Source organism: Oryctolagus cuniculus, chromosome 21 (assembly GCF_964237555.1).
Source record: "Oryctolagus cuniculus chromosome 21, mOryCun1.1, whole genome shotgun sequence".
NCBI lineage: Eukaryota > Metazoa > Chordata > Mammalia > Lagomorpha > Leporidae > Oryctolagus > Oryctolagus cuniculus.
Window position 1 is genome coordinate 8,353,339 of NC_091452.1, and position 24,812 is coordinate 8,378,150.

The 24,812-nt window shown below is 50.2% G+C and overlaps 1 protein-coding gene across 1 annotated transcript; it reads right to left on the minus strand.

The window, feature by feature from the left end:
* Positions 1-2,011: 2,011 nt before the first annotated feature.
* On the minus strand, positions 2,012-24,027 carry PPP1CC (protein phosphatase 1 catalytic subunit gamma). Its single transcript, XM_002719749.5, has 8 exons — positions 23,667-24,027; positions 12,471-12,602; positions 11,167-11,397; positions 6,909-7,013; positions 4,852-5,075; positions 4,519-4,653; positions 3,310-3,370; positions 2,012-2,404 (listed from the first exon to the last, which is right to left on the minus strand). The coding sequence occupies exons 1-8, from the start codon at positions 23,719-23,721 to the stop codon at positions 2,334-2,336; spliced, it is 1,014 nt and encodes a 337-aa protein (XP_002719795.2). The 5' UTR covers positions 23,722-24,027; the 3' UTR covers positions 2,012-2,333.
* Positions 24,028-24,812: the final 785 nt, after the last annotated feature.

Sequence of the window (24,812 nt, forward strand, 5' to 3'; positions counted from 1 at the left end):
GCTGGTCTGGAAAAAGGCAGGACTCCGATACGGGACGCAGGCAACCCAAGCTGTGGTTCCATCCACTGTGCCAGAATGCCAGCCCCTAAACTTCTAAGTGATTACAAAATTGTTCATAGTTGAGGTTCTGTAACATCGTTTATACTGCCTGAATTTACATATATAATTTTCCCAACTAAAATGCTTACCTAGATTTGAAAAGTATCCCAGTACTTCTCAGTAAATCCGACCACCAAGTGTGCCGACCCACTACAATTCTTGTGCTGACCCAACGGCACCTCGAGGCCAGGACTTGGAGCATTTCTTCCAGGTCAGCCTCAGGATGAAGTAGGTGTTGACGGCCTCCGTCTTACTCTCAAGTTCATACCAAGTCCGCAAGGGCGAATGACGAGAGACGCGTGTCTGGACCGAGCTCTCCTGCTGACTTCAAGTTCCTTTGCATTGACGCTGGTGTTCAGAAATACTCCCCAGCGTAACGCAGAGCTGGGGGTGGCTCTGGGGGCGGAGTCTCCGTCCCAGCAAGGCTCTGGAGGGCAGAGCAGGCCCGGGCCAGGCGCGCTCCAGGCTGAGGTGCACCTCTAACTGGAACTGCTTTTGCATCCAAACCATCACTGCAGACTCACGCCAGTCGCTCAAGGTAAATGGGATGTGTCTTTTCCTTATGGACTTCCAGGGGAGCACTGTGCGGCCTGCCGGCAGGAGGCCTTACCCAGGATCTCAGTGGATGCACCCAGACTACATTACAGATTTATTAGTAACTTTATTTAAGCATGATACTTTTTAAATTTTTAAAATTTATTTGAAAGAGTTACAGAGCGAGGTAGAGAGAGAGGTCTTCCACCTGCTGGTTCACTCCCCAGATGGCCGCAATGGCCGGAGCTGTACCAATCTGAAGCCAGGAGCATTTTCCAGGTCTCCCACGCGGGTGCAGGGGCCCAAGGATTTGGGCCATCTTCTACTGCTTTCCTAGGCCATAGCAGAGAGCTGGATCAGAAGACGAGCGGCTGGGACTTGAACTGGCGCCCATATGGGATGCTGGTGCTTCAGGCCAGGGCATTAACCCGCTGTGCCACAGCGCCGGGCCCATCTTACATTTTCAATGTTTGAAAGGCAGAGGAGTCGCCATCTTCTATTCACTGGGTCACTCCCCAAATGCCTTCAGCAGCTGGGAAGGGCTGGGCCACAGCCAGGAGCCAGGAACTCCATCAGGGGCCCCACGAAGGTGGCAGGGCCCAGGCAGTTGGGCCATCATCAACTGCTTTCTGAGGCGCATTAGCAGGGAGCTGGCTCGGACAAGACTCAAACTGGCGCTCTGACTTGGGATGCCAGCATTGTGGTGGCAGCTTAACCTGAAGTCACTGTAAGCGGGACAGCTCTCTCCAGCGAGGGTCTAACCCCATGAGGGCGGCCGCAGTTCCACAGTCCCAGCACACACAGACCAGTCAGGGGAAGCTGCCTGTGACCCAAGCAACTGCGCATCCTTCTCTACTGTAATCAAAGAGCTTCGGGAGAACATCACAGACAGTAACTCACGCCTGCACCTGCCACACAATGCGCAGCAAGACGGCCACGAGGCCCGGCCTCCCTTTCGGACAGAGGGGTAGCCGAGGTGGGCTCAGGGCTGGAGCCCGTAGCAGAGGCAGGAGGTCACCTCCACCCCAACGGTTCCTCACCAGGAGGTTCTCGCCCAATGCCGGCGGGCAGACAGTAACAGGAAACAGTGCTTTCCCACGTTCCTTGGCTTCACCCATGCCTCAAGACGAATACTGACACTTTCGTAAGAAACACGACCCTGTGTCCCACACAAACTAGGGAAGGGGGCAAAGACATAGGTCTGGGATTTACTGCCACGTTCAAGTGAAGCCAGAGACAGGAGCACCATGGACACAGAACCACCCCAGTCTCACGCATCACAGAGGCTGAGTTAGACCCAGGCTAACATGAGCGCGCACAGCTGAACCCGTCTCTGGGCACCAACGACTTGAAGGAAGACAAATCCAAAATGCAGCTGTGTGGTTTCCAGAGCAATTTATTCATGAGAACCTACGTACTCCGCCATCGACAGTTCTCCTGTGTGTGCTGTGCCGATAAACAGACACTGAGAGGATGTAACAAGTTCATCATTTAATAAGTCTTAATTCACTTTCACCACATGGTATTGTACACGGTCATCTGCTGACACAGATTTCTTTTTAACAGATCTTGGTTTAAAAAAGTCATAGATACTGTGAGTTCTGTATAAACTGGTGACAGTAAGTTAGCTCCTTGTTTTGACTGATAAGCCTCAATTTCACCGCAGAATAAAGAATGTGGGCCAAAGAAAGCATAATCGGTCACTCGTATAGGACAGTATTGTTCCTATAATTTGAAGCTTTCTGAATGGACGGGTTCAGGCCTGATGGAACTGTAAAAAGATTACTTAATGAATAGACTATATGGAAATTGTACAAAATGTTATTAACTTTCATCATTAATAGCTTAAACAGCGCTATATTACTAATCGCTATTCAAAATAATAAAAAAAAGAAACACCTGTTTGAGTCCCCACGGAGGTGGCGTATGCACACACCCAAGCCACCCTGTAATTAGGGGTGTGTCAATACGTATTTCAACAGAAACTTTGGCTTTAGGAAAGAGTCACAAACATTTAAAAGAATGGCTTTAATCGTCATTTTAAGTATACGGTGGGGAGAAGTGTGCTTTAATTAAATATACATCATACCAGTGGTGCTGGCAAGGGTGAAAGTTACTCCTAATGTTGATAGCTATAAAAACAAGTTTGTACAGGACAAGACAATGAGATAAAAGCAATCCCTTTGAAACAAAATTAAAAAAAAGTTCACAGTGGTTTGTATCAACAGAATGCATTTTATGACAATAACATGTACAGATCCAGAGCACCCGGAGCTCTTTATATCCTACGGAAATGAGCATTTACATTATTCATGGGATGGGCTGAGTTAAAAAAACAAGATCAACTGTACACTCCCCCTCAGACAGAACCGACTGTCCGGGGAGTGCAGCTTTAACACCGTCATTCAAGTTGTTTGCAAAAGGAATAGAGAATTAAAAAACTAAACTAAACAAACACTTTTTCTGGGGAATGGAGTCTTTCATTTGCTGTTATAATCAGCAAACGCCATTCATGAAATCCAAAACAGAAGGAGGGGCCCCCACAGACAGATCTAGCTGGGCAAGCTGACCGTACACATTACAGTGTCAAAACCAAGGCTGCACACTCTATGTTACAAGTCCCGACTAGGCGGTGTCAAAACGACACCTATTTCTTTGCTTGCTTTGTGATCATACCCCGTGGAGGTGTCACAGGTCTCGTGGCGTTCGGCTTCTTTTTCTCTGCAGGCTTCAAAATCTGAAAAGATTCCAAAGACAGTGCATTTTAGCAGACACTCAAGCCAGACACAATCTTCTGTTCAGAAGTTTTTGACCAACTACTCTGAAAGCCCCACTAACTAGTCTACTCACACACCAAGCTGGCGTCTAAGTATCTTCTCTTGCTGATCAACACTATGATAGAGATGGAATTAGGATATGAACAAATTACTTCGCCTCTGGGTGAAGTGAGTTTTCTGAGGTTTGCACCAGGCTGGGCCTCTGGCTCTGCCTGATGACACAGGAGGCAGGTCCCCCTAAAGTGTCCTCGCACGACCTCTGGGAACTGCTGGTTCCCCTGATCACTGGGAAAAGAACTGTTTAACTCACTGAAGGGACTGCTCCAGGATTTCAGTGGTTGTACTTATGTTTCTGACTGGATCAGCCTGAAGGTGCTGAAAGTTTATCATAAAAAAAAGTGAGAAAAAGACTAAACCAGACTATGCACCAAACAGGGCCTCTGTGTCAAATGAAGGCCAGATCCCGTCACAGCACATCCACGAAGCTTTTGCAGAACTCAGACTGGAGAAGCAGTCATCCAGAACATCTGGCACGTGGCAGTGTACTTTATCACAATGGCACGACGGCTTCAGATTTACGATAAGAGTTGTTAAATATAAGGAGCTAACATTTGTGTTGTATCTATTTAAATAATGCAAGAGGAGTTAAATTTAACACTAGATACAAAGTTCTATTTTTCCCTTAAAAGGGATCTACACATTACTCAAACTGAGACAAACATTGATAAGGGGAAATAAGTTTAGCCCACTCAGCATAAATGAATAGTAGGCAGAAAAAAGAATGAAGGGACTGGTGCTGTGGCATAGTGGGTAAAGCCACCACCTGTAGTGGCCGGCATCCCATTTAGGCGCCAGTTCGAGACCTGGCTGCTCCACTTCTGATCCAGCTCTCTGCTATGGCCTAGGAAAGCAGTGGAAGATGGCCCAAGTCCTTGGAGAGTCCTGAAGCCAGGAGACCTGGAAGAGGCTCCTGGCTTCAGATCGGCGCAGCTCTGGCCATTGTTGCTATTTGGGGAGTGAACCAGCAGATGGAAGATCTCTGCCTTTCAAAGAAACAAATAAATCTAAAACAAACAAACAAAAAACAAATGCTGAAAACAAGCCCTACCTGAAAGGAACACATTAGTGTTTCGTCCACACTCATCATGGCACCTGCATTGTCAAACTCTCCACAATAGTTGGGTGCAGAAAACAGAGTGACCAACTGCCTCTTTGCAAAAAACTCATATCCATCTTCAACCACCTTGGAGAGAAAATGTTTCCAGTGTAAGTAGGTGCAAGTTTTAGGACAGTAAAACCATTCTTCAGTTTCCCACTGAGCCTGCAGGTCTTTTCCAGAGACATTTTGTATAAATAAGCAATACCTACCCACCAAAACCAACAAGGGGAATCTGCTCACACACATGCTCGTAAGTGTACATGTAAAATTCAAAACCAATACCTGGTGGGCTCTACATATAAGATCCAAATCATGCTTATGGAGAAATTTTGCAACCACTTCTGCACCAAATGTGAAGGACACGCCTCTGTCATTTTCACCCCAGCCTAAGACATCTTTATCGGGGTCAGACCACAAAAGATCACAAAGAAGACCTTGATCTGGCACATCAGTTGGTCGCATAATTCGCCGAATCTGCTCCATAGATTGAAGATCTGGTGATAAACCTGTACCAGGAGAAAAACAAAATCGAAGAGAGCAGCACTTTTAAAAAGACTGCTATCTCTTTAAAACCCAGTGACTTTAGGGGAGGGCACTGCTCCAAGTCCCGCTGCTCCACTTCTGATTTAGCTTTTGCTAATGCGCCTGGGAAAACAGAGGACGGCCCAAGTGCTTGGGCCCCTGCCACCCACGTGGGAGACTGGATGACACTCCTCCTGTTGGCCCCAACTAGCCTCAGCCGTGGCAGCTATATGGGGAGTGAACCAGCAGATGGAAGACTTCTGTGTAACTTTCTTCCAAATAAATAAATAAATGAATAAATAAATAAATCCTTAGCAACAAAATCCAGCAACCTTCAAACCTTGCTCTGCATCCTCCCCAGCAATGCAGGTGCGAGATGCTGCTGTAGACCACCTGTAGTGACCATGTGTGTGGTCGCTCTCACAAGCCTGACCTGGACTGCCCTTGCTAGTCTTCCCCTGCCTTTCTCTGGCCATGAGGCCTTTTCTGGCATAACCTCGCCCAACAGCAGGCCCTGCAGCCCTCTTCATCCCAGAGGGCCCCGTCCCACACCCCCGGATCTGACAGGCCAAGTTCTTTCTTCAGCCTCCTAGCAGCCACCCCCAAGCCGTGTGAGTTTCCGTAAGACCCCCAAGAACAGTCTGGGGACTTCTGGGCGGCTGAAGACGTGGCAGTTCCTGCAGGGGGGCGCCAGAAGGGGCACGAGAGCTCTACGGCCCCTCCCCAGCACTTCGCCCTCTGCATCTCTTCACCTGTCTTCTTTGTGAAATCCTTTCTAAGAAACAGGTGAGCTTGTTTTCCTGAGGTCTGTGAGCCTCTCAAGCAAATTAATCCCTCCTCCTGCAAACTGGATGCTGAGTCCAGGCCGACAGCACCAAAGCAGAGCCGAATTAGAGGACAGCACCCAGCTGGCGCCCGCTGGCTGCATGCTTGCTGGTGGGGAGAAATCTCCATGCCTGTTAAGGCTCCAAGAGCAGCCTGGGCCGTGAGTTCACAGCAGGAGCAGCTCGGTCTGCGGCAGCTCTGAGAAGCCTCTGCTGTCCACGGACCATCAGATCTGTGAGCTGGTGCCCACGCAGTCTGTCCTCTCCCCTCGGAGTTAAAGCTCACGCCCAACTCTACCAAACCTCTGCACCGCTGGAGGACACAGGATGCCTTTGCTAACATACGGCATTGGTTCTTTGACAGCTCCCTAATTTCTGACCACGGCAATTGTAATTACTACTTAAACTACCTTAAGCAAAAACAAAGCAGTCACTGAGCAAAGCACTAGAGCTTACTGGAGCAGGTACTGTGGCGCAGCAGGGGCAGCTGCGGCCTAGGACGCCTGCATCCCTTATCAGAGCGCTCTGCTTCAGACCCAGCTTCCCGCAGTGCACTGCGGGAGGCAGCAGCACTCACGTTCCAGCCACCCATGGGGAGACCGGGAATTCCAAGTGCCTGGCAGTAGCCTGGCTCAACCCTGACCATTGGACATCTGTGGAGTGAACCGGCAAATGGAGGGTGTCTGTTTCTCTACCCTTCAAATCAATACCAAGTTATGGGAGGATGAAAAGTAAATAAAGAGAACATCTATTTTCAGTATTCTAGAAGATCTGTTTAAAAATACTCTGTCCTGTTTTCAAATCTAACTCTTCAGAGTTGAGAATTCCTGGGAACAGATCAACTGCTTACATCAGACTTCTATGCAAATGGCCGTGGTTGTGTCAGAGAGGACTGGTAAGAGGACATCAACCCAAGAGTCACATGGGTGCAAACAGCACAGCGCCCACGCCCTCGAGGGCAGCAAGCCTGTGTGCAAGAACAAGCCCCCATACCTCCATGACAGCAGAAGATTTTCTCATCCACGATGGCTGCTATCGGTAAACAGTTAAAACAGTCTGTGAAAGTTTTCCATAGTTTAATGTTGTATCTTCTTTTACCTGCAAAAATTTGTAAAGGATGAAAAGATGACTGCTCTGGGACCATTCTGTTCTCACTACCTTTTACGTAAGCGAAGCTGTTTTTATCAAATAACCTGGGGCAGGCCTTCAGTCAGTCTAGTGTAAGACGCCGTTGGCTGTTGCTAACGGAACCTCTTCCTTGAAGACGGCTTCCGTCCTGCTACTTCAGCCATGCCACGGAGTCAGTTTTCTTCCGAGTCCTTTGCTGCCTCTTACGTCAGCATCCCATTGCAGAGCGCCAGTCAGGAGTCCCAGCTGCTCCACTTCTGATCCTGCTTCCTGCCAATGCGCCTGGGAAAGCAGGGAGCCCCTGCACCCACGTGGGAGATCCAGATGGAACTCCTGGCTCTGGCCTGACCCAGCCCCGGCTATGTGTAGCCATTTGAGGAGTGAAATAGTGGAAGGGGAGATATTTTCCTTTCTGCCTTAGTCCCTCTCTGCCTTTCAAAAACAACAACAACAAAAACCCTGATAGTAACCAACAAAGATCTTTTTCAAGGCTAAGGCATTAAATAGGGTCAGAAACTAATGCAGTCAATATCAACACATCAGTATATATGGGTATCAACACAAAGACATCTGCATTCGAACTTCCAACAACAACAACAAATCAAAGTACATGTTGACCCAACAGCCATGTAAAAGGGTAACTTGGTAACTTTTTTTCAACAACCTCAAATCAAAACTAACAAATATCCAAAACAGTGTTAAAACATTCCTTGCCTTTCATCTCACCTCACCACCCAAGGACAGTAATGGCCTTACTAGCACCTCTTTGACGAAGAAACCTCAATATCCAGGATCTTTCTTAAACTCAGCTGCCCTCAAATAAATCCAGAACCCACACGATTTCTCTTCCTGAGTGCTCCCTCTACCCCACCCTGTCTTCTTTGGTGGACCTCAAGGCCAGAGGCCGGGCAAGCATCACTTCTAGGAAGGGGTGGCAGGAGTGCTAAGCCTACGAACGAGACCCTTCCCAGGTACACTCCTAACAAACGAGCTGGTTCAACACATTACAACTGAGATGGGGGGGGGGCAGCGCTGTGGTGTAGTGGGCAAAGCTGCCCCTGCAGTGTCAGCATTCCATATGGACGCCGGTTCGAGTCCCGGCTGCTTTACTTCCAATCCAGCTCTCTGCTATGGCCTGGGAAAGCAGCAGAGATGGCCCAAGTCCTTTGGGGCCCCTGCATCCGTGTGGGAGACTCAAAAGAAGCTCCTGACTTTGGACTGGCACAACTCCGGCTGTTGTGGCCAACCGGGGAGTGAACCAGCAGATCGAAGACCTTTCTCTCTGCCTCTCCTCTGTGTAACTCTTTCAAATAATTAAACCTTAAAAAAACAAAACAAAACAACAACAACAACAAAAAACACAAACCCTGAGACGGGGGCAGATCACTGCGGTAGCTGCAGGGGAGGGCCACAGTCACAAGCCTCCCTGACCCTCATTAGATGTATGAGCCAGTACTGTGTACCTGCTAGTTCTTAACTGTCCCTCCAATCCCAACCCAAACTCTCCCGTCGCATAAATGATAAGCACAGAAGGAGGGTGGAGGCAAGGATTCAACAATTTTTTGACATGTTACGGTTACTTAAAACAACCAGAGTAACTAAAACCCCTCTACCAAGCTTACTATTTTTAAAGCTTGTAAGACTCTATCTCTGGGGTGGGCATTGTGGTACTTCCTGGGATGCCCCCTTCCCCATCAGAGTGCCAGCTCAAGGCCCCCACGTGATTTCTGGTCCAACTTTCTGTAAAGTGCCTTGGGAGCAGCAGGTGATAGCTGAAGAACTTGGTTCCCTGTCACCCACTGGGAGAGCCACACTGAACTCTCGGCTTCTGCCTTCAGTCTGGCGTGCCATGGCTGTTGCAGGCATTTCAGGAGTGAACCAAATACAAGATCTCATCTGGAGCTGGCGCTGTGGCGTAACACGTACAGCCGCCGCCTGCCGTGCCGGCATCCCATACGGGTGCCATTAAGTCCTGGCTGCTCCACTTCCAATCCAGCTCTCTGCTGTGGCCTGGGAAAGCAGAAGATGGCCCAGTCCCTGGGCCCCTGAACTGCACGGGAGACCCGGAAGAGGCTCCTGGCTTCAGATGAGCCCAGAACTGGCCATTTCCGCCATTTGGGGATTGAACCAGTGGATGGAAGACCTCTTTCTCTCTCTCTGCCTCTGCATAACTCTGCCTTTCAAATAATAAAATAAATACATCTTAAAAAAAAATCTCATGTCTTTCTGCCTTTAAAAAAGATGGAAATACTTTAAAAATATCATCAGGGAAAGGAGAATATTTATTAGTTACATAAAGATAATAATAAAGTATTTGAGTGAAATGAAGAAACAGCTAATTGAATCCAGAAATACAGTATATTTTTAAACATCTGGTTTCTGGGTCTGGCACTGTGGCGTAGCAGGTAAAGCTGCGCCATGTACCATGCAGCACATGGGTGCTGGTTAGAGTCCCAAGTTGCTCTACTTCCGATCCAGCTCTCTGCTATGGCCTGGGAGAGCAGCAGAAGGTGGCCCAAGACCTTGTGCCCCTGCCCTGATGTGGGAGACCTGAAGGAAGCGCCAGGGTCCTGGCTTCCCAACTCTGGCTGTTGTGGCCATTTGGGGAGTGAACCAGCAGATGGAAGACCTCTCTTCTCTCTCTCTGCCTCTCCTTCTCTGTGTAACTCTGACTTTCAAACAAATAAATAAATCTTTTTACAATTTTGCTTTCTCCATTCAGCACATTTTAAGAAAGTAACTGCCATTTTCCCTCAGTACCAATGAGTCAAAAGGAGAAAAACCACTATGTACATTTCTCTTTCTTTCTCTCTCTCTCTCTCTCTCTTTCTTTCTTTGAGATCAAAGTACTTTATTGAAAAGTTTGAAGGGGTGGGTGGGGGAACTTGAACCTGCACTGGGACTGACTAAAATCCGACATCCTCGGCTGGGACCCTCCCACTGTCAGTCTCCAAAAGACAACATACATTTCAAAAACTAATTATTGAGGCCGGCGCCGCAGCTCACTAGGCTAATCCTCCACCTAGCGGCGCCGGCACACCGGGTTCTAGTCCCGGTTGGGGAGCCGGATTCTGTCCCGGTTGCCCCTCTTCCAGGCCAGCTCTCTGCTGTGGCCAGGGAGTACAGTGGAGGATGGCCCAGGTGCTTGGGACCTGCACCCCATGGGAGACCAGGAAAAGCACCTGGCTCCTGGCTCCTGCCATCGGATCGGCGTGGTGCGCCGGCCGCAGCACGCCGGCCGTGGCAGCCATTGGAGGGTGAACCAACAGCAAAAGGAAGACCTTTCTCTCTGTCTCTCTCTCTCACTGTCCACTCTGCCTGTCAAAAAACAAACAAACAAACAAACAAAAAAAACAACTAATTATTGCGGCTGGCACTGTGGCTTGTCAGGTTAAGCTACCACCTGCAAAGCCAGCATACCATTCATTTGGGCACCAGTACCAGTCCTGGTTGCTCCACTTCCAATCCAGTTCCCTGCTAAAGTGCCCCGGAAAGCAGCCACATGGGAGACCGGGAAGAAGCTCAAAGATCCTGGCTCCTGGCTCTAGCCTAGCCCAGCCCTGGCTGTTGTGGTCATTTGGAGAGTGACCCAGCAGATGCAGATGTCTGTCTCCTCTTCTCTAACTCTGCTTTTCAAATAAATAAATAAATCCTTTAAAAAACAAAACAAAACCTAATCATTACACTTGCATGTAATGTGCTCCAGAACAGACAAAGTGAGACAGAAAGCAGACCACTATTAACTGGGGCCACAGGGCTAGCCCCACAGCTCTACCAATCTCTACACACCACGGAACTGTACTGTGGTATCTAGGGAACCAAACATCAATGACTCTGTTAAAACTATTTGGACGGGTTCTCAGAACTGTACTAGCAAGCAGGTTTCTGCGAATACCGCACCCAAAAAAATGATCTCAAAGAACTTGCTAGTGTGATCACCGCATCCGAACCCGACCACCACAGCAGTGAAGAATCCAGGACACTGCTGTATTAGTGTGGCAGCATTCTTCTCCCGCCCCAAGAAAAGAAAAAACTAAGGTAAAAGGAAGCTCATAAAACTTCAGTTCAGATTATGACAAAGGATCTTATAAACAACTCTTCCTTTGATACAGAAAGTACTCACATTCATCATAAAATCCGTAAATCCTATTGATGCTGGCACATTCATGGTTCCCTCTGAGAAGAAAAAAATTCTCGGGGTATTTGATCTTGTAGGCCAGTAAGAGGCAGATCGTCTCCAGCGACTGCTTTCCCCTGTCCACGTAGTCCCCCAGGAACAGGTAGTTGCTCTCTGGCGGGAAGCCACCGTACTCAAAGAGTCGCAGCAGATCATAGTATTGTCCATGGATGTCACCTGGAAGCAAGGATTTTGTTACAGTGTTAGCACACTTCCAGCTCAATCCACCAGGGACACTTGGGAAAGGCATTCTGTAAACATTCAGCTCACACAATGGCACTGACCTCCATTAATGAGAGTTTGACAGCCAACACAAAGTAATTTGCAATTTTCTACTATATTTAGTTCAATTGAGCTTAATGAAAATTTTGACTGTGTGTCCAGAATCTCACACAAAATTCAGCCAATTAAGAATTTGTTTTGGGAAAAGGAGTACTGTGGACAGGCATGCCTTCCTGCCAGGTAACAGGGCTCCCTTCAGGGGGCTGCTCAGCGTCCCATCTGTGGCAGCACAACTCCAGGTACCGTGCCAGCAGATCTGCACACTGCTAGCAGGCGTGGGCCCAACGGGACAAATGCACACACACTCCATCCAATAATGCCTCTGGCTTCATTTCTCCCCAAGAACATTTTACTACATAAACACACGCAAATGTCGTGTCATCAAACACGCCACGCGAACATGCTGTGGTTCTCATGAAACAGGTGCAGCACGGTCATCTGCTTCCATTATGCACAACAGCAGAAGCACAAACCAGCACCAGCAAGTACACCCAGTGTTGCTTTAGGCTTCAGTAGGATCCCACACATTCCTGTCGTTCACACCGTCTCAGCCCTCCGCCCCGAGGCTCTGCCTTCTGCAGTGAATCCTGTTTCAAAATCCCCAGCCCCGGGGCGGGCACTGCGGCCCAGCAGGCTAAGATAACACTTGCGATGCCAGCATCCAAACGGGCTCCAGGTGCAGATGCAGCTGCTCCACTTCTGACCCAGCTCCCTGCTGTGTGGCCTGGGAAAAGCAGCACAAGATGGCCCAAGTGCTTGGGTCCCTGCACCCACGTGGGAGACCTGGAGGAAGCGCCTGGCTTCGGACCAGCAGGCTGTTGCAGCCATTTGGGGAGTGGATCAGAGGATGGAAAGATCTCTCTCCATTTCTCTCTTTCAGAGAAGGATTCTCTCCCTAATACAGTCATCAACGTAACCTTGACTCAATCATTCACATACCCAAGATAACTCCGTGTACCAAAACTTACCACATATTTTGAGTGGTGCTTCAAGTTCTAGTAGGATAGGCTGACTGAGAAAGATCTCTCGAGACTTTAAGCACAGTCCTCTGATTTCATTCTCCTGTAGCTGAACATTCTTACCAGGCTTGGACCCTCTCACTGCAGGGGAGAAAAACTGTGATTAGTCTAATGAAGTCAAATACAATTTAACACAAAAAATCCAGAAAGACATAACTTTTAAATAAAGGGGACCAAAAAACACTTTTAACTAGCTTTATTTTCAGGACACTTATAAAGAATCTGGTTTTAATGTCTAACCAGTATCTTAAAATCCTAAATGGGTTTCAGACATTATTTAGTTACAACTCCTATACCAACTCAGGCTTCCTCACAGGACCCACAAGGGGTCACCTTGGCTCTGCAGGAGGCAGACTGGCAGGCCCTCCTCTCCTCCAGGCTGAAATCAGACGTCTCCAGGCATCAGTTCTGTGTGCAAGCCACACACCTGGCCCTGTTCAGTTACAGCCAGCCCACGGGACAACTCTTTTTGTCTCCAGCTCTACAAATGAATTAGTATTTGTACAGCAGATTTTGAGAGCGGAACAACCAAAGATCTTCCATCTTCTGGTTCACGCCTCCAAATGCCTGAAATAGCCAAAGCTGGGTCAGGCAGAAATCAACGACCCAAGTACTGGGCCATTATCTTCTACTTCCCAGGATGCATTTAGCAGGGAGCTGGACCAAAAGTGGAGCAGCCAAGACTTGAATGAGCTCTGTTCCAGGATGCAGGCGTCCCAAGCAATGTTGCCACATCACCTGCCTGAGGAAGAATCTGGTTTAGAATGTGACGTCACAAATGCTCAGAATCTTCTATCCATCAGTGTTCTTCAGACGGTGATGCTGTTCAAGAGTCTGATTTATCCACAAAGTCTAAGTTCACTTTTCAGTTCACTTAAAAAAGGCACAGGCTCACTGCCCACATTTTACTGTGAAATTTCTGGGCATCATTTGTGCTTACATCCTTGCCTTTCACTGGCTCAAGTCCCAGCTGCTCCACTTCCGATCCAGCCCTCGGCTATGGCCTGGGAAAGCAGAAGATGGCCCAAGTCCATAGGCCCCTGTACCCACATGGGAGACCGAGAAGAAGCTCCTGGCTTCGGATCAGCTCAGCTCTGGCCGTTGTGGCCATTTGGGGAGCGAACCAGCAGATGGAAGACCTCTCTCTCTCTGCATCTCAGTAACTCTGCCTTTCAAATAAATACATCTTAAAATAAGTAAATAAATAAATAAACCTTGACCATATAGGGCAAAGGATGTGAGCGTAGTGTTCTAACAAAGTTCTCCACTAACTTGAACAAAAGCACTCAGCATTCCCCTTCCTATCCAAGTGGAAGGCCTTGCAACATTCATGACCAATAGGTGGATAGGAGAGGAAATGAAGAAATTTTCTTTCAGCTGCAGTTCTAAAAGCAGTCATTAAACACTCATTAAATAGCACCGAAATGCTCCATGTACCCTAATTTTACAGCTACAAAGAGGCCCCTTCCAGAAAGGGGAAATCCAGCAAAACGGCTTGCTAGCAGTGTCAGGCAAGTACAGGGCTGGCTGTTTTCAGCATGCTTGAACCAACTTTTTATTCTTGCTTTGCAGACATTCTCTCAATTAAATCGAAGCAAAACCAGGACTAAGTTTGGAAATGAATGCTGCATCTTTCTACTATTAAACTCAACCAAGTGATTCAGCTTTAGGGAAGTACAATCCGTCAGATTCAATCAACGCTGATTTAAATTTTGCTGGTTTGGACTTTCGTTTGTATTTGAATTATAAAGCCACTTGGTGCGGTAGCTGAGTAAGAGCAGTAGTCTAGTCCACTTTTATGCACCTTTGTTCTGTAAGCACCTTAAAGAAAACATCACTCAAGGGCCTTCCCTAGCGCAGAGGGCTGTGTCGAGTGTGATAAACGCGGGTGTGAAGCGTCCACTGCTCCGAGGAAACCAGTCCTGAGCAGGGATGGCAGTGTACAGAGGCATTTATTCTTTGATGAAAAAATAATGATGATCAGAGAAGGGATAAACTCTTAAATCACAAAATGAAGGGACAATGACAGGCGACGTGGCTGGACTGACCAGCCAGGAGCCGGAAAGCTTGAGACTGGTCCTCAGCTTCTCGCAAATCACTGCACTGCTTGGGCCTCAAGATACCAACGTGAACTAAAAAGACTGGCAGTCTCTGACAAAATGTGCGAAACCAAAAGCAGTAACAGGGAAAGCACGGTCGTGGTAACCTTTGAGGGAGGCAGATGTCTATGCAATAAACAGCAACTGACCAAGTTTTTTCCAGAAGAACCACAGTAACTTTCTGTCTCTAGAAACACAGCAGTAGAGAACTTAAAAAAACCTCCCAATGGAAAAACGATGGGACTCCTGCTTCACTCGCAGAAAACCCCGTCACCACCGACTTCAGGCCAGCCTGGGACGTGGCCACCTGCCCAGCACCAGACTTTATTTTGGGCTAGGAGGGAACTCTCAGAAGCTTCTGGTTTCAACCCCAACTTTGTGTAGCACAGCCTTACACCTGTGAATGAGTGCCGCCCGAGTCTGCAGACTGTCTGCACTAAGTGCTTACTCCTCTCCGAACAACAGGCCTGCTTTCTCATCACGGCGGTCAGTGTAAATCAATGCTGCTAACATACATTTCCTTGGCTTTGGAGACATCCTACTGCAATCTTTAGATACAGTTTGTGGTCATTTAAGTCTTATTCTGTTTTTGTGTTTGTGCTGAGTGGGGTCATTCAGAGACAGTAAAAAGCAGTATTACTAACAGAAAATTCTTACTGTGAACACTAGATGCATCCCCACCCGAAACAAATAGATTTATTTGTAATTGAAGAATGGTGCTCATTAAAACCAACAAACATGGTCTCAGAGCTACTTAAATTCCCTACAATTAGCTCAAGGAAAAACAAACTTTAAAACCAGAAACTCTGCCCAAACCGCGTTCCACAGTTGGCAAGCAGCTATCCATCCTTCACTCTGGAAAAGCCTCGGCAACCATCGCCCCCCGTCGCAGCCCTTGTCCCTCTTGTCCTTCTCTCCCGACAGCCAGCTACTCTCGACTTCACAGGACTTAGAGCCAGCAGCGCCACTCTGCTTCTGTCTGCTCCTCTGGACCCCTGCAGAGTTCAGACCCCAGGTTGCTCGGCAGCATCCACTGGCTGCACAGTGAAGTGGCACAATCTTCCAGGACTGTCCACCGCAGTCACAGAATTAAACACTGGCCAGACTGCACGCATGCCTAACCAAACATCTACTGCTGTGCGATAAACTCACAAAGCAAACAGTCCAGTTTCCCTAGCAGACTCCACTGCAGTATTTTCTAACTGAAAATTTAGAATTACTCTTAATTTCAAGTAGAACACAATCATCTAACAGTTATAAGACATCAAGATGCGTTGTCAGGCCATGTGAACATTAAGTAATTCTTTCTTTTTTTTTAATTTTTTGACAGGCAGAGTGGACAGTGAGAGACAGAGAGAAAGGTCTTCTTTTGCCGTTGGTTCACCCTCCAATGGCCGCCGCGGCCAGCGCATGGCGCTGATCCGAAGGCAGGAGCCAGGTGCTTCTCCTGGTCTCCCATGGGGTGCAGGGCCCAAGCACCTGGGCCATCCTCCACTGCACTCCCGGGCCACAGCAGAGAGCTGGCCTGGAAGAGGGGCAACCGGGACAGAATCCGGTGCCCTGACCGGGACTAGAACCCAGTGTGCCAGCGCCGCAGGCGGAGGATTAGCCTACCAAGCCACGGTGCTGGCCTTAAGTATCTCTTAAAAGTCGCCGGATCAACTAACAGCATAAAAATCCATTCTATTTTCAATGCCCATCAAATAACACCACGTGCTTCAGGGCACTGTGCTAAGGAGCTTCCAATGCCATTTGATCCTCATGAGAATCCAACGAAGCCAGAGCATTGTCACCTCCCACTACGCAGGCTGGATATCCCGGGCTTGGGCCAAGGTCACAGAGCTTGTAGGCAGGTCTAGGGATGCTTCTATCTACTACACCTCAATTAAGAATTTGTTCTAAACTTTCAAACCAAAAGATACGAACCACCAAACCCCAATACATAGAGACTTCAAAAAGTCTGTAAAAATCAAAAAGTTTAGTTATGGTGCAAAAATTTTAGAAATCCAGGCAGTTTTCCCCCTATTTATTTATTTATTTATTTTATTTTTGGGGGCCAGCGCTGAGGCTCAGCGGGTTAATGCCCTGGCCTGAAGAGCAGGCATCCCACATGGGCGCTGGTTTGAGATCTGGCTGCTCCACCTCCAACCAGCTCTCTGCTATGGCCTGGGAAAGCAGTAGAAGATGGCCCAAGTGCTTGGGCCCTGCACCCGTCGGGGAGACCTGGAAGAAGCTCCTGGTTCCTGGCTTCGGATCAGTGCAGCTCTGGCCGTTGTGGCCAACTGGGGAGTGAACCAATGGATTGGAAGACCCCTCTCTCTCTTTGCCTCTCTTCTCTCTGTGTAACTTTGACTTTCAAATAAATAAATAAATGAAAAGATTTGTTTTATTTATTTGAAAGAGTTACAGAGGGAGGGACAGAGAGTTTTTGCATCCGTTGGTTCACTCCCCAGATGGCTGCATCGGGTGGAGCTGTGCTGATTTGAAGCCAGGAGCTTCTTCCGGGTCTCCCATGCTGGTGCAGGGGCCCAAGGACTTGGGACATCTTCTGCTCCTTTCCTAGGCCATAGCAGAGAGCTGGATGGGAAGTGGAGCAGCTGGGACTGCAGGCGGCAGCTTTCTCTATACTCTTGCACAAACTTCTGGGAGATCCTCATATAATCACAATGCATCTTCACAAATGGGCAACATTAAGTGATGAGTTAAATTATGGACCTGTTTGTTAAGACAACTAAGACTTACCATACTTCACACACTCAACAGAACAACTGCTTGGCACCAACTGTGTGCCAGAGCTGGTGTGAGACAGACAGCAAATTAAGACAAACTAGATGACTGCTCTTAAATGCCATGACCAGAACTCAAAACTCACATTAGGCATAATGTCTCCATACCATTAAAAAACCAAAGGTACAGTGTCACTACTTTACCCCTACTAGGCACCAAGAAAACTACAGTGAGACTGACCCCGCACAACACACACTTCAGGTTCAAGCTCTCCTGTGCTCTGTGCACACAGGACAAACTGTCAACATAAAAATGTCCCTAGGTGGGACATCAGGGTTGTCACCTCATGATACCTTCCCAAGCAGCATTCAAACAGCAATTATAAGATTATTTCTTTAAAAAAAAAATTATTTGATAGAGTTAGACAGTGAGAGAGAAAGAGAGAGAGAGAAAGGTCTTCCTTCCGTTGGCTCACCCCCCAAATGGCCGCTACGGCCGGAACTGCGCCGATCCGAAGCCAGGAGCCAGGTGCTTCCTCCTGGTCTCCTGTGTGGGTGCAGGAGCTCAGCACCTGGGCCATCCTCCACTGCCTTCGCGGGCCACAGCAGAGAGCTGGACTAGAAGAGGAGCAACCGGGACTAGAACCCAGCACCCATGAGATGCTGGCGCCGCAGGTGGAGGATTAACCTAGTGAACCACGGTGTTGGCCCCCAATTATAAAATTATTTCAACAACTGAACACCAATAGAATTCAAAATATTCCATTCTCTAGCTGGAGCACTCCATTCTCTAGCTAGAGTGTTTCTCAGAAATGTATGTGGCGTGGAAATAAACCACAAGGCAACATGTGATCTAAGAGTTAGCAAGCAACACATCACATCAACTTGGGACTCACACATGAACTTGCAGTTAGTTTTCACCTGGCTAGGAAGGGAGATTCAGACAGAAGCATGCTGGCTGTTAACAGCAGAGGCCCACCGCAGAAGAGTGTACCTGATCTCTATCTGCCACATCCAATACAAGCGTGTCCTAAAAACTGCCACACTGTTTTATCAAAAACTGAGGAGCCCACACTGCGCTGAGGTGGGCTGACTGATGCCCACATCCCATGAGCCCTGGTTTGGGTTCAAGTTTGGGCAGGTCCACTTTCAATCCACTCCCTGCTAACGTGCCCGTGAGAAAGCAGCAGCAGATGGCCTAAGTGCTGGGGCCCCCATCACCCACATGGAAGACCTGGAAAAAGCTCCTGGCTTCAGCCTGGCTCAGCCTTGGCTATTGAGGGAGTAAACCAGTGGATGTAAGAGCTCTCTGTCTCTCTTGAACACTGCCCTTCAAATAAACAAACTGACCTTAAAAAAAAAAAAAAAAAAAAAAAAAAAAAAAAAAAAGTGAAAACATGAAGTCATAAAAGAACATTACTGGGGGGCCGGTGCTGTGACACAGCGGGTTTAAGCCCTGGCCTGAAGTGTCAGCATCCCATATAGGCACTGGTTCTAGTCCCGGCTGCCCCTCTTCCGATCCAGCTCTCTGCTATGGCCTGGGAAAGCAGTAGAAGATGGCCCAAGTCCTTGGGCCCCTGCACCCGCATGGGAGACCCGGAAGAAGCTCCTGGCTTCAGACTGGCCCAGCTCCAGCCATTGTGGCCATCTGGGGAGTGAACCAGCAGATGGAAGACCTCTCTAACTCTGTCTTTAAAAAAAAAAAAAAGAACATTACTGGGGCGGGCACTGTGGTGCAGTGGGTTAAAGCCCCAGCCCGCGGCACTGGCATCCCATATGGGTGCTGGCTTCTCTCTCGCTTAACTCTTTAAAAAAAAGCACTGGTGTTTATTTGCAATATCAGCTGTCTCTCAGAAGTGGTGCTGACTTCTCCGACAGCTTCGCTACCAGCAGAGATGCAAACGTGGTTAGCAAATTTAAGAGTACCCTGGAGCTCTTTATAAGGAATACAGAAGTATTCTCCATGCCGCAGAAAAGCCCCTTAATTGTTTCAAGGTCATATTGAAGGTGTAATAGACATAAAAATAGTGCAAGCTGAATTAGAATGAAGCTTTAGAACCTAAGAAAGGCACAATCAGCATAAAAATAAATCAAGAGAGTTTGCTGCTTGAAGATAATCCTATTAAAGAAGGTGGTAATCGTAAAAATAATCCCGCATCACATTCATTTCAATCATCATCTCATGATACTTGACATGTTTAGGAGAGTAAGACTTCAGACCAAACCCTAAACAAACAAACAAAACCCCAGTAACTATTTGCAGCACTAAACTTCTCCACAGTTAATGTCATTTTCTTTAAAGATGCAAACTACCAAAAAAGGGTGACAGGTGACAGGACCGCTCTGCTTCTCTGGAGTGCCCAGCAGGAGACAGCAGGAGACAGCAGGAGACAGCAGGAGACGCGGTGCCCAGCCTGGCCTGCACTGCTGGTGTGGTCGCAGCAATGCCTGTAGTCAGGATGCAGCTGCAAAACAGGGTCTCCTGCTCCTAGGAAGTATTCTGACCTTTTTACACCCAGGGCAAAGCCAAGTCATTGAAAACTCTAGACTTTCTCATCTAAAAATATATTTTGGGGGCCGGTGCTGTGGCATAGCGGGGGAAGCCATTGCCTGCAGTGCAGGCAGGGTTCAAGTCCTGGTTGCTCCACTTCCAATCCAGCTCTGTGGTATGGCCTAGAAAGCAGTGGAAGATGGCTCAAGTCCTTGTGTCCCTGCACCCATGTGGGAGACCTGGAAGAAGCTCCTGGCTTCAGACTGGCACAGCTCAGGGTGTTGCAGCCATCTGAGGAGTGAACCAGCAGATGGAAGGCCTCTCTCTCTGCCACTGCCTTTCTGTAACTCTGCCTTTCAAATGGGTAATAAAAAAAAAAAAAAAAAAAAAAAAAAAAAAAAAAAAGATAAAACTGCTTCACCAACTTCCGCCCTGGCTACTATTGGGCACTAAGGTCGAGCAGGCCCAGCTGCCTCTGGCATCCAGTTCTCGGGGGTGGGAGGGGCAGTCTGTGCCTGTGTGCCAGCCCCCCCCCCCCGTACAAAGTCTAATAGAAGGACACAAATGATCCAGCTAGATTTCACTGCTGCCTCCTGCCACTGATAAGCAGACGGGCACAGCGGGCAAGGAGAGCAGAGACCTCCAGCCCATTGAGGGTGCTCTCCTGCAGGCCAGGCTGTGGACATAAGCCGCAGGCAAGGAACTGGAACACAGCCCTCCTCTTGACCGTCACCATTAAAACTGTCTGCTGTGCGAAAGATACCTGTAGCTGCTCATTAGGAAACAGCGCTTGTGTGTTCTCTGTTCATTTTTAAGAACCCCTCCCCCCACCCCTTAACCATTTATGCTCCTTCTATTACCTTAGGGTGAGGGCACACTGCCTTTTCGAGTTTCACATCGCGACCAGCAGAGGCACACATGTATTAATTCACCCTTCAGAGGCACCCTTAAGTACAGGGGAACTTCAAAGGGTTTGTGGAAAAATGGAATCAGAAATGATTATTTTGATGCAGAACAGTCTGAAATCCCTACATAAGCTTTCAATAATGCATTTTTTGAAGACTCTTCTATGCACAGATCTCCAAGTCTTTTTGTGCTGACCTTGAACTTTTAAATTCCATTCTTCCACCAACATTTTGTTGTGTATCAAAAGATCTGTTTTAAATCATGAAACTCAGGCAAAGTGTGGCTTGGTTTTACAGTTGGACAATGGCCTTTTCCAGAGAAAAGGTGTTTTGACAACCTGGGTGTGAAACAAGCTACAACTCTTTGCTACGTAAGAAAACCACTAGCCATCACGCATCCTTGGACAGGTCAACTTTGCCCCAAACCTCATTTTAGAGCATCAGACGTAATCTAGTTTCTTTTTTTAACTTATTTGAAACTCAGAGTTACAGAGAGAGAGAAAGAGAAGAGAGGAGAGAGATGTGTCATTCGCTATCGACCAAGGCTGGGTCAGACCGAAGCCAGGAGCTTCACCCAGGTCTCCCACGTGGGCGCAGGGAGACCTGGCTCTTGGGCCATCTTCTGCTGCTCTCCCAGCCTGTAACAGAGAGCTGGACTGGAACCGGCACCCACACTGGATGCCAGTGATGCAGATGGCGGCTTTAGCCACTGTGCCACAGCGCAGGCCCCTAGTTTCTTTTCTTTTAATTCCCTACGTTTTATCTGCAGTTATTTAAATAACTCAACAGCTGTTAGACCACCGAACAACCACTTTGACGGTGCTCTGCTGAAGCCTTCGCGGTACCGCCCCTGAGCCGCTGCTCTGCTGGTACAGCCCGAAGCCGCTAAGTCAGTTCTGCACACCTCGAGAAGCCCACCAAGGCCACAGCCCCTCCATTTTCAGACCTACTTAAAATTCTTAGGGAAAAAGTTTTTTGGGGCACTACAAAAAGCACAAAACACATTACGACATCCTCTAACTTACACGAATACGCGTCCTCAATAGATTCACCTTCAATAGTTTGTCAACAAACACTGAGAAAAGGAATTTTAAGCACACACACACAGTCTCCTGAAGCATAAAAAATGCACTGCTTGGGGCCGGCACTGTGGCGCAGTGGGTTAATGCCCTGGCCTGAAGTGCCGGCATCCCATATGGACGCTGGTTCGAGACCCAGCTGCTCCACTTTCAATCCAGCTCTGATATGGCCTGGGAAAGCAGTAGAAGATGCCCCAAGTCCTTGGGCCCCTGCACTGCGTGGGAGACCCGGAGGAAGCTCCTGGCTCCAGATCGGCACAGCTCCAGTCATTGCAGCCAATTGGGGAGTGAACCATCGGGTGGAAGACCTCTCTCTCTGCCTCTCCTCTCTGTGTGTAACTCTTTCAAATAATAAATAAATCTTTAAAAAAGATTGATTTCAACAAAAAGTATGTTAAGAAGTGATTTTCCTTGCAACACAGCATGCAGAGGGGGAGCCAGTGAGAGACGACTGAGCTCTCCTTCCACACGAGCCCAGCCACCCAAGCCCAGACTGCAACAAGCCACACACTGCCGGCCACAGGCAGCGGCCGCGGCCCTTCAGCCCCCAGCTTCCGATGCACGAAGATTCCAACTGCTGCCCACTCCAGTCTCTCACACACCCCACAGAGGTGAGAAGTTACACGTCCAGGACAAAAATGCTGCTGACACTTTCTCACTGTAAACTGTTTAAACCAGTTAACGACCGAGCGCTGCCTCTTTCAAGGAAAGAAACGAATTAACCAGGGTGAGAGCGAGGCTCCGCTCGAGGCCGAGGCTGAACCCCGACACGGCTTCCCCTCCAAAGGCCGCTGGCTCGAGGCGCACTGGACGGGTCCTTCAGGGCCGTAAAGGGTTTTCCTCTTAAAAAGGCGGAGCGGGGAGTACAGATTACAGAAGCGGGACGAGATGGTTTCAGGAGTTTCGTTTTAATGACGGACTTCAGAAGACCCGCAAATGCTGACACCAGCGCTGTGTTCAGGCTCTCCGCCCCTCCCCCAGACCGCTCATTACAGAGGTACTTTAGGAGGCCCGCATGAAGGCAAAGCCGGCCAAATTCGCATCGCCAGGCGCCCGAATAACCGGGGCCGACTTAATCCTCCTAAAGGCTGAGCGCCGCTCCAGAAAACCTGAGCCCAACTCCGCCCGACCCGCCTCCGGAGCCGCCGGCCGGGCTCCCGGCGACAGCTACGCGACCTTGGTCCGGCGACTTCCCGCTGCGGCGACGCCGCCAAGCAGGGGCCTCCGCCTCGCCAGAACCCGGCGAAGCCCGCCGTCAGGGCTCGGGGATGCCTGCGCCCGGGAGCGCCGGCCGTTACCACCCCGGCGAGCAGGCGAGGCACGCCCGGCGCTCGGCGGGCGACCCCGTGACCTCCCCGAGGCCGGCACTTCCAGGGGCTCGGGGGGCCGGGGGCGACGGGTTCTCGCAGCCCCTCCAGACGGCAGCGCGGCGACAGCAATCAGAGAGGACGAGTCCCCCAAGCCGGTGGAAGCGGGGCCCCGTCACATCGCTCTGCGAGCGGACGAGGGCCAGGGGCTGCATTTCGGGGCGGGAAGTCCCGCCCGGGCGGCCCGCGAGGTGGGACGGAGCCCCCTCCCCACCCCCAACCTCCTCTGCTCCACGACCGGCCCGAGTTTCCACAGCTCACGGCCAGGAGAAAGGTCGCAGCGTCGTGCAATGAACGAGCCCGGCACGGAGGCTGCGAGGACAGCGCCGAGTTCGGGACCCCGGGATGGCTTCCCGCCCGCTGCAGCCGCGGCTTAACTCGGGGCTCCCTTCCCGCGGCGCTGCAAGCCCAACCGGCCTCCCAACTCCCTCAGCTCGGGCCCCCGGGCCCGCCGGCCGCCCGCCCGCCGCCCCCTCACCTTCCAGCAGCCGTTGGATGATGCTGTCGATGTTGAGTTTGTCTATATCCGCCATCGCCTTCCCACCGCCGACCCTCCCGCAGCGGCGCCGCCGCCAGCTCGTGCCCGGGACTCACACCTCCTTTCCACACCACGAGCACAGAGGCGGTGGTGGCGGCGGTGGCAGCAGCCGCGGCGGGAACCCCCCCCAGCCGCCCCGCTCCCTGCTTCCTCCTTCTCGCCCCACTGGAACCACGAGAAGAACAAAATGGCCGCCGAGTCCTCAGCCAGCCTCGGGCGGCGCACGGATGCGCGCGGGGGAGTGCAGCGGCCCGGCCGGGACTTCTTTATGGGCCGTAGGGCGCGCGGAGGGGGCGGGGCCGGGGCGCGGGAGGGGCGGGGCCTGGCGCGCGGAGCGCGGGGAGCGCGAGGAGACGGTTGAGCGTGGCTGCGCTCGCGCGCCGAATCCTTCCGCCAAACGGGCCGAGGAAATAGGCCCTCCCCCCCCCCACCCCGGCCCGAGCGTGAGTTGCGAAGTTGCACGCGGCAGCTGGGGCTGGCGAGCGAGTGCAGCTGTGTGCATGGAGGGCTGTTCCCTGGAGCCGGGCGTCTGCAGACCTGGCCTTGTGGGATCCCCAGGAGGGGTTTCAGGGGTTCGTGTCGGTCCCGGGGAGGGGGGTTGTTGATGCTGAGTGAGAACAATAAAGAGTAGGTTCACTTGTTTGGGATTCACAGACGCGGGGACTTGGTGGGGAGAGCGAGAAAGAACATTTATTCGGCAACTAGGAAGAAAAAGCAAGAGCCCTTGTCCCGGATGCTGCCCTCGCTGTGAGCGGTGGGGTGGTGGGGACGGAGAGGGGCGCGTACCCCGTGTGCGCGCGCTTCGGCCACTTCGCCTTTGGGGAGAAAAGCCATCCTCACGGAGCGAAACGCCACCGCCCCGCCTCTTGAACTCGGAAAGTTATGTAATCCCCGGAGCGGTTACCCCGCTCCCCGCGCGCGGCGGCTCCCGGCGGGAGAGGCGCCCCGATGCCCGTGCCTCCCTCTCCGGGGCCCAGCCCCCCAGCCGTGCCCGCTCGGGCCTGCGCGGGCTGTGGAACTGGCAGCCCCCGCTGAGCAACCCCATCCGCTCCGCGCCCTGACCTCTCCCTGGCTCCGCGTCCGCCC